Source organism: Sceloporus occidentalis, unplaced genomic scaffold (assembly GCF_023333645.1).
Source record: "Sceloporus occidentalis isolate IW3139 unplaced genomic scaffold, rSceOcc1.0.p SCAF_7, whole genome shotgun sequence".
Taxonomy (NCBI): Eukaryota; Metazoa; Chordata; class Lepidosauria; order Squamata; family Phrynosomatidae; genus Sceloporus; species Sceloporus occidentalis.
Window position 1 is genome coordinate 67,283,428 of NW_028316987.1, and position 17,581 is coordinate 67,301,008.

General features: G+C 41.3%; 1 protein-coding gene across 1 annotated transcript in view; it reads left to right on the forward strand.

The window, feature by feature from the left end:
* The first annotated feature begins 6,385 nt into the window (after positions 1-6,385).
* Positions 6,386-17,581, forward strand: part of LOC149309878 (serum paraoxonase/arylesterase 2-like) — a 34,479-nt gene continuing 23,283 nt past the window's right edge. Inside the window, exon 1 of the mRNA XM_089533198.1 lies at positions 6,386-6,563. Within this exon, the coding sequence (XP_089389324.1) occupies positions 6,490-6,563 (74 nt within the window). The 5' untranslated portion in view covers positions 6,386-6,489. The remainder of the gene's footprint in view (positions 6,564-17,581) is intronic.

Here is a 17,581-nt window from a genome sequence, read left to right on the forward strand (position 1 = left end):
TCGGTTTCTCATACACTTCCCATTCTATACATATAAGTGATGCAATGCAGGAGGGTTACTGTACCTATACCTACCCCTGTCCCCAGGTGTGTGGAAGTCTACCTGAAGGACTGTGTTATCAAAATGCTCCATGCCCTAGTACTGCACCCAGTGTACAAGTGGCTCGTGCCTTGGAAAGACTTTGCAGTACAGTAGATGCTTCAAGGTCAATTCCAGACTGTGAGTAACGGAGATTTTGATAATTATTTCCGATTTTTTATATATATATATATATATATATATATATATATATATATATACACACAGTATATATTTAAACATATAATCAGAGGTTTCTCTCTTCTAATGGAAGAGATTAAAACAGATGGCATGTAGTAATTGGCATGAGGGAAATGTCTTAAGCCCATTGGCTAAAGCAAGTGCCAACTGCCAAGTCTGAAAGCATGTTGACAATGTAAGATCGGAGGGATAAAGCATCATCTCCTGATCACCTGCCAACTGAAATGGTACACAACCACTGGCCGTTCTAGCTGTGTAATTCTCAATTTTGTAGTCCCAAAAAGTAACTTTTCCATGCTCTGCACAGATGTATCCCAAGACCTCAGGCTCCTCCTGTCTCAAAGTTCAGTGTTGCTTTGCAGTGTTTTAGGGAGTTCCAATATATATTTAAAATACATATATTTCACATTTTCCATAACAGCACTTCCTTCAGGGAGCACAGAAATACACACATTGTTTGTATTGCATGCATTTTACCCTCATAAAAACCCTGTGCAGTAGGTTAAGGTGGCAACATGCAACTGGCCAAAGGTCACCCACTGAGTTTTAAGACTGAGTCAAGATTTGAACCCAGGCCTCATTCCCATTTACAGATAAATCAGTGTGCAACCCGAATCAATAGATTGATTAGACATGGGAGCATGATTCCACTACATTTGCCCCAATCGCATTTTCTGTAATTTTCTGGCATTAAAACAACCCACTTGTGGTTCACATTTTCAAATGAATCGATTCAAAATTATTCAGTTCTAGTCAGCCGAAGGGTAAATGTGAATCAATTCTGAGCTGCTTGTGGTTCACACTTGCATTCAATCAATTTGGTGAAAAAGACGTGGAAAAAATCGGCGTCAAAAAGACGTGGGTTAAATGGGTCTGGTGCATGGCCACCCCCACCAAATCACTTCAGCAAATTGATTTAAGAGGGAACCAGGGTTGTTTGAACTAGTTCAAACCGAATTGCGATCTGGTTTAAAAGGTAGTGAGAATGACGTCTCAGGCACCCTAGTCCTAATGTCTATTTCACAGGGGCTCTCAAGTCAAAGAAACCCCTGCATGGTTTAATGAGACTCCTGTTTATTTAAACAGCCTTGGCTAGCACAGACCACAAGAGAGTTAAATCTATCAATATCTGGTCAACCCAATTCCCACTCCTGACATAAGATAAAACAGTTTTGTTTCTTAAACTCTCTTGAAAAACATTGCTGATCATAAAAAACTAAATAGTGTGTCCCTAATGACTCATTCCTTGCAAGACAGAAACCTTCAAAGGAGACTTCAAGGTCTACCCTCATGCAAGGCATACACAACCGCCTTGAATCCCATTTTGGGAGAAAGGCAGGATACAAATCCCATAAATAAATAAATGTTGAAATTGCAAACATTGCAATAGATTGCAAAAGGCATAAGGATTGCTAAATCTGAATCTGAAAGAGAGATTAACAGCATTCATGGGTGTCAAACTATGTCTTTATTATTAAGAGGACTAGATCTAGGTTTTGTCAGATATTCCACACACAATTCCTGTTTAATTTGGCACAGTTTTTGACCATTTGCTTCCTTCTTCAGGAGCATCACAGTAAATGTTAACCTTGAGGAATAATACAAACAATAGCATACAAGGATAACACACATTTTGTCCATTTGAAAAGAAAATGTATACCATACTATTTGAAAATTGCAGTAGTTAACCTTTAGTGAGAAGAATGCATTGAGTTGCTAGATGAAGGCTTGTGCAGCTGGATCATGTACAAAGACCACCCCCAACTCCTTCTCCTCTTCAAGACAGTCTTTCTAGCCAACTGCAAATGCTACAAATGGCGTGAGCTTTGCACTGGTTCTCAAACACTGGTCTACCGGGTGTTGTGAATCTCAGCTCACAACCTCTTGACCATTGGCCAAACTGCCAGGTGCTTCTGGGAGAGGAAGTCCAAAAGACCTGGAAGATCAAAGTTTGAGAATTACTGAGCTCTAGGAACTGGGACAGGAGAGGCTAATCTTGCCATTATACACATGTCCAGAAAAAAAAAACTATTTAAAATTATATTTACTAATAACAACAATAATAATAACAATAATAATTTATTTTTATCCCACCCCTCTGGGTGGCTTACAACATTAAAATATACATTCCAATAAAAATACATTCCATATCCCACAATCCCACTCCCCCTTAAAATACAATTAAACAGTTAATAGTTTAAAACATCACTTAAAATAATAGCAAGCAAACAATAGTAGATTCCTGGATTCAAGAATTACTCAAGTTAAGCTCCCATTCAGTCAATAATAACCAACCATGTAATGGACAAAAATAATATTTTCTTTAGAAAATAATGTATTTTTCTTCCCAAGTTTAATGGCTCAGCAAGCTGAAAGAAAGCATCTACTACTTCCCCATTCGTTACACTAGAGAATTTCTTGTTGGATTTTTCCTGTTACCATATAGACATGTACGGTACAGTATATTCTGTGCATAGGTAATTCAACAGTAAGTCTTGTTGTGTTAAGCGCAGGCTACTCACAAATAAATTTGTTTAAGATTGCAGCCTTTTATGCAGTTTATATCTTGATGCAATGGGCACTGAAAGCACATTTATTTTCAGTTAGTTAACTGTTTTTATATATGTCTGTGTTTGTGTACACATGTGCTTTTTTAATCACTTAAAGGAGAAAGAAAAAAACGAGTTAGCTCATCATTCATATTTCCTGTTTTCTCTCTGCATTTGAATGGAAAAGCACAGTATTATAGGAAGACAATTTCCTCCTGTTTAAATTTTGAGTCAATAATCGGGTTTTGAGACCATTACCCTTGCTCCTGAATGTCTCCTGTTAATTTCATCAGTATCTACCATATATACTCACGTATAAGTCGACCTCATATGTAATTCAAGGGGAACTTTCCGGGCTAAAATTATGGATTTTGATGTGACCAGTGGATAAGTGAAGAGAAAAACTTAGGAAAACGCAACAAAGGATGTAAATGATGACACAAAGGAAAACAATGCCAAAGTACTTAGTCCACTCTGAAAGAACCTAAAAGAAGCACCAATTCCCTCTACTATCTTGGCGTTGCTTTGAGGGAAAGTGCCAAAGAGTTATTGCCACCATTTTCCCACCCAAGCATTCAAAAAGACCGGCTTTTTGTTGCAATGGAGGAGAGAGTAGAAGGGGTTGGTGCTTTTTTTCATGTTCTCTCGGGATGGACTAAGCTCTCGCCTTTCGCCACTCTACTCAGAGAAGGGGATGGTTCCTTTTTTGATAGGAGTTAAAGTACATTACTTATATTGGTCTGTGGATAAATTGGCCCAGATTTTTTTTGGCTGATTTTTGGACTAAAATTTATAGATTTATACATGAGTATATATAGTAGATATACACTGTATGCAATGTGCCATGGAGAATGCACAGGCTTTTATGTGATATTTGGGGTTCATTCCCACCCCAAAATTGTAAGGTCTTACTCGAGTTTCTACCCAGAGCCTTCCTGGCCTTGCCAATACGTACTCCCATTTTATGTGTGGAATAGATAGTACAGATTTGGCTACACTGATACAGAACCTTGTGAAATGGGAATACTGGTATACCTCTTTTAACAAAGTAGATGTGTTCCTAGGCATTACCTTTTAACAGATAGTTTGATGTCAGAGGCAGAAATAACATGGAAAGAACAGAAATAAGTTCATACATCACAAAAAAATCCAAGAACATTTCAATATGTTTCAGAAAACGTTTTATTCAAAACTAACAATATGCACATGCAAAATAGAAACAACCAGGTCAGGTAAACCTAATGTAAAAGCTAGAACATTTTGAGACTTCTAGAGACCACTTGAAGGCTTCTTCCAAAATATATTCGGGGATGACTTTTTCTTTCACCAGCCTTCACTTTTCTTATTATTTCCCTTTTCGTGCCCAAACGTACAGCTCTATCCCTTTTTAACATGCTGAGAGTTGCTGCTGGGACAGGCTTATCTGTTATGCCCTTCTTGTTTTGTTTTTCAGGAATCCTCAGTAAGGAATTCTGAAGGAAGCAGCTGTTTACCTTGCCTGTTACAGAGAGTTATACACAACCACAGTAGGGATTGACTAGAGCAGAATCCCATTCTTTCTCAGCTCAAACTTGATCGCATTGTTTGCTACAGACATGCTGCTGAAACCAAACACCAAAAGTGTGTGTTTCTCTAACCCTCCCTCACCATCTTTCCAATGCTGATGCTGCTAAAAAAATTCCAGCTAGACAGAGGATGAGGGTTAATAGGAACTGGGTGACCTAAACTTTGTATCAAGGAGCTTCTATATCAGAGGTTGGTTAACTCAGATATGCCTGTATTGTTATGTGTAAGATGTCTCACTGAAAGTCCAAATCTCTTCTTTTATCTGAGTGAGGCAAAGGACAGGATCATACTTGCCCATTGTCTCAAGTTGCAAGAAGAAATGCAAATGACATAGGGGAAGGAAGGAGGGATTCATACACCTATTTAGATATGACTAACCCATGATCTGGATGTGTACATGCCTTGGGACACACTCCTTTTCTCATGGGAACCTGACCCAAAAGGTCATTGATCTCTCAAGAACATGCTACCTTGAGATATGAAATATGGGAACCCTAACAAACAAAATACAGGATGTGTTAACATGATTTAACTCCAAACATTAAATTCTTCTGTTTCATATCCATCTTATCCGCATCGTCAAAAGGTAATTTTATACAACATTTTAAGATGATTTTGTGCATGAAACAAAGTTTGTATACATTGAAACATTGAATTTATGGCATTGAATCAACATGCAAAAAATTTTGTTTTTTGATTTTTATATAAGGGATGCACAACCTGTTCTTATTCAACTCTAGTTAGATATGCCACAGCATATTAATTCTCAACTGGAAAAATATGCAATGTATCTATGTGTATGTTCTTTAAACCTATGGGGGTATCTACACTGCAGAATTAAAACCAGTCAGTCAGTCTTAATTTATTAGAGCCCATAGACCCCAAATTCACACATATAGTCAAGAGATACAATTCCCCTCAATGAGACAAGAGTTGAAGGGGTTATTATATCTACCTCTAAATGCCCTTTTATACATAAAGGGTTCTGATCCTAGCTGCCCCATTAGCGACTTTGAGAGTGACATTTGGGCATTTATCTTCAAACAAGAATTTTACATTAAAAAGATCTAATCTTTTTTATAATGAGACATATATGATGAGATACATGTAATTATATACATAATTTATAATGTGATATTTATAATGAGATGAGTTCTTCCATTAATTTAATCATTCATCTTACTCAATCAATAATGGATGATTTCACCCACTTTGAAACTGCTTTAATTGCCACGGCTCCGTGCCACAGCATCCTGAAAACAGTTTCGCCTTCTCCGTCAGAGCTCTGGCGGTGCCACCACAAACGCCAAATCCCAGGATTCCACAGCACGGAGCCGGGGCACTTCAATATTAATAAAGAAAGTTATTTAAAAATAAATAAAATAAAACACATTTCAAAAAGATAAAAACTGTATGTTTAAAAACTGTGTCAAATGTTTGTTTCCCCCCGGAAATGGTACAACTTCCCAGCCAGACCTTCAAACAATTCCTTAAAAGCCTCTGCAAAGAGGTAGGTCTTAACTCTACCTGTATTTGTAAATACATTTATGGTAGGCAGTGCGTATGCTATTGTCACTTGAAGGTGTCATTTTAATTTTGCTAACTGTTGGATGTCACAACTATTTAGCATGGCATTCCGGGGTAACGTGGGAAAAGTGAATTGGGAGTAACATTAGTGCCAACAGAAAAAAAGGAAAAGACAAAGCATTCCTAAGGCTCCTGTATGATGGTGGCACCAACCCTAGGGATGCCACACTGTAACAGAGGGACCCTCAGCATGGCTCTGGAAATGGCTGGGCATGAGGAGAGCATAAGGATAGGGATGCCTTGGGTTTTGGCGCGCAACCACAGCGGCTGCGCGCGCCTTCCTCCTCTGAGAGGAGCGCAAAGGTGGGGCTGGAGGACTCAGGGTTCCCTCCTCCTCCCCTTCCTCCTCTTTGGGGCTGCTGCTGCTGCTGCTGCTGCCTCTTCTTCCCAGGGCAGGGTTTGGCGGGAGGGGAAAGGCCCTGCCCCTAGTCTGTCTCAAGCAACTTTCTGCTCAGCTGCTGGGAGCCAGGCTTTGTCCTCTTGCTGCTGCTGCTGCTGCTGCTGAGCCATGGGGAAGCTGCTGGCGCTGGCCTTGCTGGGGATCCTGGCCGCCTTGGTTGGGGAGCGGCTGCTGGCCTTTCGGTGAGTGGCCTCCCGAAGAGGAGCCAAGGCTGGAGCTTGCCATTGCATGGAGCCATGGCACAAGAAAGCTCTTAAGGAGGAAGGGCTCCCCAGAGCATGGAATGGCGAGAGGGGGAACCCCCCAAGGCACCTGAGTTAAGCTTCCATTTGCCTAAACTGTTTCAAACTGGATTTTTTTTCCTTTTCAGTGTGGACGCAGCCTTCTGAACTCTCCTGGCTCTGTGCTGTGGAATCCTGGGATTTGTAGTTTCTGGTGGCACCTCCAGAGCTCGCTGACAGAGAAGGAGGAAAGTCTCCCCAAACTCCCATTTCCAGGATTCTACGGCATGGAGCCATGGCAATTAAAGCAGTTTCAAACTGGGTTATTTCTGCAGTGAAGCCCAAAATCTCTTAAAGGGCATCGTTTGGGGGACCACTGCCCTAGGGACCCCATTGGTGCCTTGTGTTCCTCCTTTGCAGTTGGGACACCTGGCCATCTTGCCAGGTGTCTGCCTTTTTATTTCTGCCTTTTTAACACCCCTGGCTCAGTGCTAGGGAATCCTGGGATTTGTAGTTTGTTGTGGCACCAGAGCTCTCTGATAGAGAAGGCCAATTGTCTCACAAACCTCCAGTTTCCAGGATTCCATAGCATGGAGACAGGGCATTGAATGTGGCGTCAGACTGCATGATTTCTGCAGCATGGATGCATTCTGCCATGGCTCCATGCTAGGTTATTCTGGGATTTGTAGTTTGTGGTGGCACTACCAGAGCTGTCTGAGAAAGAAGGCTAAATGTCTCACCCAACTCCCAATTTCCAAGATCCCATAGCATGGAATGGTATCAAGATGTACGGTTTCTGCAGTGTGGACGCAGCCTTTTGAACTGCCCAGGCTCCATGCTGTGGAATTCTGGTATTTCTAGTTTGTGGTGGCACCACCAGAGCTCTTTGACAGAGAAGGCTAAATGTTTCAACAAATTCCAACTTCCAGTTTTCATATCATGGAGCCATGGTAGTTAAAAGTGGGATCAAATTGGATTGTTTCTGCAGTGTGGATGCAGCCTTTTGGATCTTGGGATTTGTAGTTTGTGGTGGCACCAGTGCTCTCTAACCGAGAAAGCTAAATGTTTCGTTGCATGATTTCATATTGTTTCTGACTTATGGCGACCCTATCCTGGGGTTTTCTTGGCAAGGTTTGTTCAGAGTTGGTTGGCCGTTGCCTTCCTTCCCCTGAGGCTGAGATAGTATAACTTGCCCAAGGTCACCCAATGGCTTTCATGGCTGAGCAGGGAATCAAACTCTGGTCTCCACATCAGTACACCATACTGGCTCTCAATATATATTTGTTGTTGATGTGTGCCTTTAAGTCATTTCTGAGTTATGGCAACCCTGAGGGGAAGCTATCATGGAGTTTTCTTGGCAAGTTTTGTTCAGAGGAGGTTGGCCATTGCCTTCCTTCCCTTGAGGCTGAGAGAGTGTGACTTGCCTAAGGTTTCATGGCTGAGCTGGGAATCAAACTCTGATCTCCAGGGTCATAGTCCAGCACTCAAACCAGTTCACCACACTGGCTGTCAATATATATCACAGATACCATATTTTGTTATGTACTCATGCATATTTTTCTGTTGCGCTTATCTTTGTTAAAATGCTTTGTTGGCTTGCAATATCCTATGCAAGGAAAGCATTCAGTATGCGCTCTGGACCCTTTCCTTTCGGGATGGATGGCTTTGGCTTTATTGAAAAATGAGAGTTTTTCAGCTGGGGACAGAAAGAAAGGGGTGCTTCCCTAGATCAGAAAATGCCCCCTCCCACATTTAGGGGATGTTCCCACTTAAGATTTGAAACGATTTAAAATATAACGTTTTTAATAGATCCAATTCAAAATAACCCTGGTCTTATCCCGCGTTCCGAATCGCTTTTATTCTTCGTTCCCATCTGGTTTTTTAAATCGAAGTTTTTACCTGCAAGCGTTCCTACTTGGCATGAAATCGGTGTTTAAATAAAGCGATTCTTCTCCTCCATACCTTATTTGGAGCTGTCAATCAATAGTATGTCAGAACGACGTAACGTTAATCCGGAATATTTGGAAGCGATTTATCTTTTGGCATCATTTCCATTTCATTGACTGTTTGTGAATTTAGCGAATTTAGGAAAGCGAATTTAGGAAACTCAAGCTCTTTCCAGAGGAACTATGGGATAGGTTTTGCATGACAGCATCCCCTCTTCATGTCTCCCAAAAGACAGCCAGGGAGAATCCCTTCAGAGAGCCCAGAGATCAATGGGGGAGGCTTCTGGCAAAGCGAATTTAAGAAACCCAAGCTCTTTCCAGAGGAACTATGGGATAGGTTTTCCATGACAGCATCCCCTCTTCATGTCTCCCAAAAGACAGCCAGGGAGAATCCCTTCAGAGAGCCCAGAGATCAATGGGGGAGGCTTCTGGCAAAGCGAATTTAAGAAACCCAAGCTCTTTCCAGAGGAACTATGGGATAGGTTTTCCATGACAGCATCCCCTCTTCATGTCTCCCAAGACAGCCAGGGAGAATCCCTTCAGAGAGCACAGAGATCAATGGGGGAGGCTTCTGGCAAAGCGAATTTAGGAAACTCAAGCTCTTTCCAGATAGGTTTTGCATGACAGCCCAGAGATCAATGAAGGAGGCTGCTGGAAAAGCAGGGAGGGAGCACTCTTCCCAAAGATTCTCTTTCCAGGGTTGGAGGAGAAGGCAGATTCCATTTGAGAAAGGGAGGGAGAAAGGCTCTATCCCCCCCCCCCCCATTGATCAGAGCCCTTCCTTGCCTGGGCGAGATCAGATGCCTCCTCGCGAGGAGCCTTCCCTTCCCTGTCTGGGCGAGATCAGAGCCCAAGCGGGCAGGGAATGCCTCTTCGAGAGGAGCCTTCCCTTCCTGCCTCTCCTCCGTTAGAAATGGGCTCTCCCCACACAGAGGGGAGGTTGCAATCCACCGGCAGATGCAGGCGCTTGAGCAGCCGGGACTTCAGGCGCTTAAAGCGCTGAAGAGATTAAGCGCCTGTAAACCATTAAAATAAAAAATAAAAATAATCCTTATCTCTTATTGAAAGACCACAGCGGACAAAGGGGTGAGGGAAGCAAAAATGGCGACAGCCATGACGGATGGGGACAGAAAGGGCAACTCCCCCAAGGCCAGCCCCATCGCACTCGGCTCCTCCCATCCATCTAACCCGATTTCAAAGGCTGTCGTTCCTATTTAAATGCTCCGGTTCCTAACTCGAATCAAGGGAAAAACGAAGGTCAGACCCTTCGTGTTTTTTAACGCGCGTTAAATGACGAAAAATCGATTCAAAATTTTAAACCGCTCTACAATTCGATTTGTAGTGGGGACGATTGCGGGTTGCTCTAGAACCGTTCTAGGTTTAAATCGGATCCTAATAGGAATGCCACTCCTTGGATTCGATTCAGAACGCGGGGTTTCACCTAATGGGAACATCCCCTTAGTAAGGGGAGTGCTGCTTGACAGTGAAAATGGAATGGCTGTGTTATTGTGTGCTTTCCAATCATGTTCGACTCAGTGTGGCATCATCCCTAGCCTCCCATGGAAGGGAATGCCACAGCTTGGAATCAGCCACCAAGGGCGCATCTACACCAGAGAAAAAATCCAGTTTGACACTACTTTAACTGCCATGGCTCAATGCTCTAGAATTTTGGGGATTGTAGTTTGTTGAGGCACCAGCACTCTTTGGCAGAGACAGCTAAAATCCTTGTAAAACTCCAAATCACAGGATTCCACAGGACGGAGGAGCAGCACTGGTGTCAAACTGCATTATTTCTACAGTGTAGATGTACCCCAAGAAGTCCCCTTTCTCCCTCCCTTGTATCCTCACCAGACAGTTCTGTGATGTTTGCAGAACTGAGAGAAAGCCTTTCCACAAAGATCATAAGACTCTGGCAGGTTCATATATGAAAATAGGAACTTTCCAACTGTCTGGACCAATTTCAGACTATCTGTAGATACAATAATGCCATTTCCAGCTTCTGTTGTACACAGTAAGTATCAGCATGGCTGTTTCTAGCAACATAGCTAAAATCCTATTCTGGGTGTTTCATCCATGTTATAGGCTTAACAAAACACTGAAGATCTGGTCTCCTGATTGAGATGTGGTTGTTGTTGTTGTTGTTGTTGTTGTTGTTGTTGTGTCTTCAAGTTGTTTCCAACTTATGGCAACCCTGTGATGAGGTTTTTTTGATAAGATTTGTTCAGAAAAGGTTTGCCATGGTCTACCCCTGAGGCTGAGAGCATGTGACTTGCCACGATTCCCCAGTGGGTTTCATGGCCAAGGCCAAAAGCATGTGACTTTCATGTCCAAGCAGGGATTGAACCCTGGTCTCCAGAGTCACAGTCCAACACTCAAACCGCTATGCCATGCTGTGCTTCACCCTTTTCCTGCCAAAGTTTCTCATACTCCCACCCCAACTATAAATAAGATCTTTTGTGTAGAATTGATCCCAGGAGAGTTGATACAGGGGACAGTCAACAGTAATATTTATCACACACGCACCTGTACTTTCAAGGAGATGAATTAGGAAGAAGGGTTAAACACTTAAGGATTATCCTTTCCAAGTAACGTGTGCACATGCGCTGCCCTCCTTTCATGGAAATTGGAAAATGCATTAACCTTCCAGTAACACTCTAGTTGAACCTGAATAGTTGGTCTAACCAGAAGATGGGGGAGCAGAAAATAGATGAATATATCTACATTTATTTGTCGTCTGAAACCAACTCAGGTTGCTGTGCCTGCACTTGTTTATGTTGTTATTTCTCAGGCCGAAACCATGTGTGGCAAGTCTCCTGTCTGCCATTATAAAGCTGAGTAGATACTAAACTATATTGTATCTGGGGCTTGCACCTTGCCATTTGTTCATCCCAAGTCTTTCTAATGTTGGGAAACAGAAACAGCAGAGAGAAGAAGGTTGCTAGTTGCTTTAGAGCAGCGGTTCCCAACCTGTGGGTCGAGACCCCTTTGGAGGTCGAATGACCATTTCATGGGGATCGCCTAAGACCATTGGAAAACACCTATTTAATTACAGTTATGAAGTAGCAATGAAAATAATTTCCTGGGTTTGGGTCACCACAACATGAGGAACTGTATTAAAGGGTTGCGGCATTAGGAAGGTTGGAAACCACTGCTTTAGAGTAACTTGTTTGCACAGTTTGTTCTGCGCTTTGCCTTGGAATAGGTAGCCACATCCTTTTTGAGTATAAAGGGTTGTTAAGTGTAACCTAGAGTTGTCCTCTGCCCTATGCATAAGTGTAATTTTAAAAAGGGGCAACTATTTTGGGGGGAAATTAACAAACATCTGCTAATTAGATAGTAAATTGGATGAAGAGGTGCTCTAAGCCTGTTCAGCTGGACGAAGAAGGTAGATGGTTTGCTTTGTAATACTCTTCCTGGTAATCTGATATTAATATTGTCTAAATAAATATTGAGGTATGGATTAACTGTTCATTTTAAAGTATTTCTTCTTTGCCAAAACGCCTCCCACGGGGGATTGTGAATAGTCAGTAGTGGCCTTCCTTTTACCTTTGACCAGAGGGCAAAGCTCAGAATAATAGGTATGAGAGAGAAAACTCCAGAGGCCTTTTGTATCTTTAATGACTGTGTAGAAAAGGGAATTACAGCAGGTATTTCTAGTCCTGAAACCAGGCAAAAAGCAATCTCAGTATGGCTGGATCCCCACGGCAGAAATAATCTGTTTGACCCCGCTTTAACTGCCATGGTTCAGTGTGGTGGAATTCTGGGGAGTGTAGTTTGTTGAGGCACCAGAGCAGAGCTCAACAAACTACACTCCCCAGAATCCCACTGCACTGAACCATGGCAGTGGGTCAAACTGGATTATTTCTGCAGTGCTGATTCAGCCTGTCTGAAATTCTCCTATTTCTTTAACCACTAAAGGTAAAAGAGCTATCCCCAGTTTTCACTCTGATAACACTATGCCTTGACTTATTTGATTTCAGGTGTGCAGAACAAAGTGGCCAAATATTCTGACACTAGCACACAATTATTTTAAAATAAGTCACATTTATTTTACTTGGGAGCCTTTTCCCATATATGTTTGATACTTAAAGTCTTCATTCTGTCTCATGTGATGACATTGGGAGATGATGGTCCAAAGCATACTGCAGAAATAATCCAGTTTGCGACCTCTTTGATAGTCCTGGCTCGGTACTAGGGAATCCTGGGAACTGAAAGTTTCCTGAGACATGTAGCCTTCTCTGTCAGAGAGTTCTGGTGCTACAATAAACCACAATTCCCAGGATTCCTTAGCACTGAGCCAGGGCAGTTAAAACAGTCTCAGACTGGATTATTTCTGCAGTATATTTTGGACCAATGTCTTCTCAGAGGTGTAAAAACTGTAAAGGATAGTACCATATACTAGTATCTAGGGAATCAGAAGCTAAGAGGTCAAAGATGGCAACGTGTTTTAGGCTGCATCCGCACTACAGAAATTATCCAGTTTGACACCACTTTAACCACCATGGCTGAGTGCTATGGAATTCTGGGAATTGTAGTTTGTTGTAGCACCAGAGTGCTTTGAGGGAGAAGGGCAAATGTCCCAAAAAACTACAATTCCCAGAATTCCATAGCATTCAGTCATGGTCGTTAAAGTGATGTCAAACTGGATTATTTCTACAGTGTGCATTCAGTTTTATTCTTAAGAACATAGCAATATGTTTACATAAGGTGGAGGGGATATGATGCACAGGGTCATTTGGGTAGCAGTATCTCAATATGGAGTTTGCCTCCAAGGGAAATTAGCTCTGTTTTTATGGGAAGTAAATATTATTTTGTAGGGTGTTAATGCTGCTTAATGCTTTATCTTGCTAGCTATTCTTTTTAATTACAGTACTGAGGTGTTTTGTTTATGGTTGTTTCTTGAGTTATTTGAAAACATAAGTTTTTAAGGTCATATTTATTATATATCCTCCTGGACAACTGATAAGCAGAGAGTATGGTTCATAAATATATTCAACATTTCCCTCCAAGAAAAATACAATTTAATATGCTAACAAATGTTATATCTGGAGCAAGCCTGTGGGTTGGCAATATGGATAAATGTGCTTTTCTTGCAGTTGGAAAAAAGATAACTCAAAATAGCAACATATTTGAGACCCAGCTACTGTATTTTGTTTCAAATTGGAGAATGAGTTGCCTAAACTGCTTTACAGTACACTAAAGATTTTAAACAAGGTACTATATTATTTATACTACTGGTAGGCAGTTTAATGCAACAAGTAACTCTTAAGTCTCAGGAAACAAACAGGAAACTTTGTAAAATCCCTCTTGCCTCAATTTAAGTTAAGTATCACAGACATCCCTGTGAAGTTATGGGTCTGAATTACAAAACAATCTACAGTATTTAAAACAGTTTAGGAGAGAATATTTTTTTCTGGGGAGAAAAATAACAGATGTGAATTTCAAACACCCAGAATGTTTGTGCAGTGTAGTGGTCTGTGTGGTGGGTAAGGACTCTGGGCGACCAGCGTTTGAATCCCTGCCCAGCCATTTAAACCCACTGAGTGCCCTTGGGCAAGTCACACACTCTCAGCTTCAGGGGGAGGCAAAGGCAAACCTTCTTTGAACAAATATTGCCAAGTAAACCTTGCAATAGATTTGCTTTTCAACCACCAAGTCAGAAATTATTTGAAGGCACACACCCCACAAACAAAATTTAGTTATTTTGGTAATATTCTGATCATATTCTTTGAATCTTACACACTGACTTGTAAGTTTTATTGAACTCAACCAGTGTAGTGTAATGGCTTGAGAATTGGACTAGGACACTGGGAGACCAGAGTTTTAATCCCAGCTCAGCCATGGAAACCCACTGAGTGGCTTTGAGCAAGTCACGCTCTCTCAGCCTCAGAGGATGACAGTGGCAAACTCCCTCTGAAGAAACTTACCAAGAAAACCCCATGATAGCTACACCTTAGGGCTGCCATAAGTTGGAAATGCCTTGAAGGCACACATCAACAATAAGGACGAACTTAATTATTTATTACACATCAAGCTTTGCTATAGTTTCTGGATAGGTATGCACATAACCTCAGGTTAAAATACTGTGGAAAATATATTACAAAGGGCAGTGTACTGATTTCGTCAGACTACTTGTCTTTTCATCCTGTTTGCACTTTGGTAAGAGTACTGTGTAATATAAGACTTATGTTGCAATCTTGCTGATGCAGCCGTACAGTGGAGGTAGTTAATGAATCTTTCAAAAATGGAGTGAAGAGATAATCTAGCTACTGTCTAGATCCCACTGTACAACGGAGGGGGGGGGGGGGGGAAACAACCATGGTTTGGTTTATTTGTCTTTTATTATTGTCATGTTCCCAACAGACAATAATAATGGAATCCTTTTTTTAAAAAAAAGTTGCTTGCCTTCAAGTCATTTCTGACTTATGGAGATCCATAAGATCATGGGCTTTCCTTTACAAGATTTGTTGAGAGATAATTTTCCTTTGCCCTCCTATGAGGCTGAGAAAGTGTGACTTCCCTAAGGCCATCCAGTTGGTTTCCATGGCTGAGCTGGGATTTGAACCCTGATCTCCCAGAGTGGTAGCCCAACACTCAAGGCCACTACATCACCCTGGTTCCCTAACAGAAATTACTACTAAGTACTGGAAAGAAATGCTGTAAGATGAACTCATTTTGCAAAGTGCCAGGGACAAGAGAAGTTATTGCCCTCCAGTTTTATTTCAGACCAGGAAGGTCCTTCTTCAGAGGCAACCAACAAAAAAACACAAAATTAAAATTATCTGTATGAACAAAGGTCTGTACCAAATTATTTCAATAACTTTAAATGCCTTAAAAGAGTGCTCAGTGGCATACACAGCATTAGACCTACTGCAAATTGAAAACTGACAAAGAAAATACTTGTTTGTCTAAAGGCTTAATGAAAGATTTCTATGTACCTTAGCCAAGGATTTAGTCATCAAAAGAAATTGTTGGAATGATGATCTGGAACAAGAATTACACCAAGCAAGCCATCTTTTAAATTCCTTGTACATATGAAACTTACTGAAGGTTAAGGCATCCCCACCCTTGAATATCTTCTGCTGAACTGCCAGTAGCGATTGTTACTCCCATGCAAGCTTTTGTTAGCATATTCAAATGTATGTCTCTAGCATGAGGACAATCACAGGGACCCAAAGTTCTCGTTTTTAATTCAGAAAGAGCCTGTTGCAAGGATTGCTGGTGGATATCCTATTCTGCAACAGTTTTTTGTTGTTTATACTTTGGTGTGTCTTTCTGCTTGATGTCTTGCTTACACAAATCCATTTTGGCTTTGGCTTGCTAGAAAGTTACTGGGATGTCATTGGAGAGCCCCAATGGGGAGTCAGCTAGAAAGTTCCCACACATGTGAGCTTCAAGAGGGGTGGGTGAAACTGTATTTTCTATTTGATCCAGTTTTCTCATTATTCATCCTTAAGATTGTGTACGAGTTTGAACCAGTCCTTTTAAAAAAGTTTACATCATTGTTCATTCACATTTTCATGTGCATTTCTCCTGAATGACACACTTTGGGGCACACATTTTCCTGACATAAACATTTTTATGAAGCCCTTTTTTCTAATGAACCTATTTTCAGCAAGTTAATTTCTATATACTATTGTATTTGTCTGTATTATGGCATGTACCTTTTGTACACATGCTTCCATAACACAAGTTTTTTCTGTGCTCATAAACTCATAAAGTTGAGAAATCTCTTTAAATGTTTGAGCAGTTTTCCCTTAATGGTTTGGGTTAAAGTTAAAACATTTTGTAATTCATTGTAATACACCCAGCCTGATCTAATTTATACGAACTGAGCAGTGTAGTGTAGTGTCATAGTGAGAGTGGGATTGAAGAGACTTGTGTTGAAATCCCCCACTCAGATCACAAAGCTGACTGGGGCTGCATCTGCACTGCAGAAATAATCCAGTTTCACACCATGTTAACCATCATGGCTCACTTCTTTAGAATTATGGGAATTGTAGTTTTGTGTGACATTTAGCCTTCTCTGCCAGAAAGGTATGGTGCCAAAACAAACTATAATTCCCAGAATTCCATAGCATGAAGCCATGGCAGTTAAAGCTGTGTCAAACTGGACTATTTCTGCAGTGAGAATGCAGCCCTTGATACAGTGCTACTTTCAGCACTATCCATTCGAAGGGTTAAGAGGCAATATTAAAACCACACTTAAAAGTGCATTTTGCAAGCAAATCTATCCATGGCCTCAGAACGGGAGAGACGAATACAGTGGTCCAGTACCATACATCTGCTTTGATTTTTAACTCATTACAAAACATTACATAAGAAATCCTATTAAAAACAATAAATAGATAAAATAACACATACCCATATTTGGACTTTGGAGCATTTGGATTTTCAAGTTAGGGATACTCAACCTACCGGTATATATTAAAATTTCTGAACAGGAAGATTTTCCTAAATTCCTATGAAAGTAAATATGGAGCAAATTAAGCATTTAATAAATTAACAAAAGGTGAAATATAAAATGATATATTTACCGTGTGTGTGTGTGTATATATATATAATTTTTATTAAGAAATTATTTTGCTACCATATCTAACAGCTTTGACAGACCATCCATAAAGGCCGACATCAGGGCAGAGTGGGGGCATGGTGTCTGCATGATGCACACCCGGTCTCTACTTCCATGTCAGCGTGATACTGCATGCCCCACCAAATGGCGGGTGGTGTCTTGGCACTCTTCTGACACTGCGTCCAGATGACACAGTGCCAAAGGAGCACTGAAAAGCCTTGGTGCTAGCAGCTATGGTCCCCTTTCCACGGCGCAAAAATAGGCCACTTTTTCTGGCTCCTTTTTGCACCATGGAAAGGCCAGATCAGGGGTGCTGCATGTAGTTACCACGGCTCTGATCTGCCTCTGAAAGGGGTGGTCTGTTCAGCCCCTAAGTTTTTATTTTGAAGCTGGGGTCAGTATATTTCTGCTGATGTTGATTCCACCCAAAATTGTGTGCGACCTTGATTCAACAACCCTGA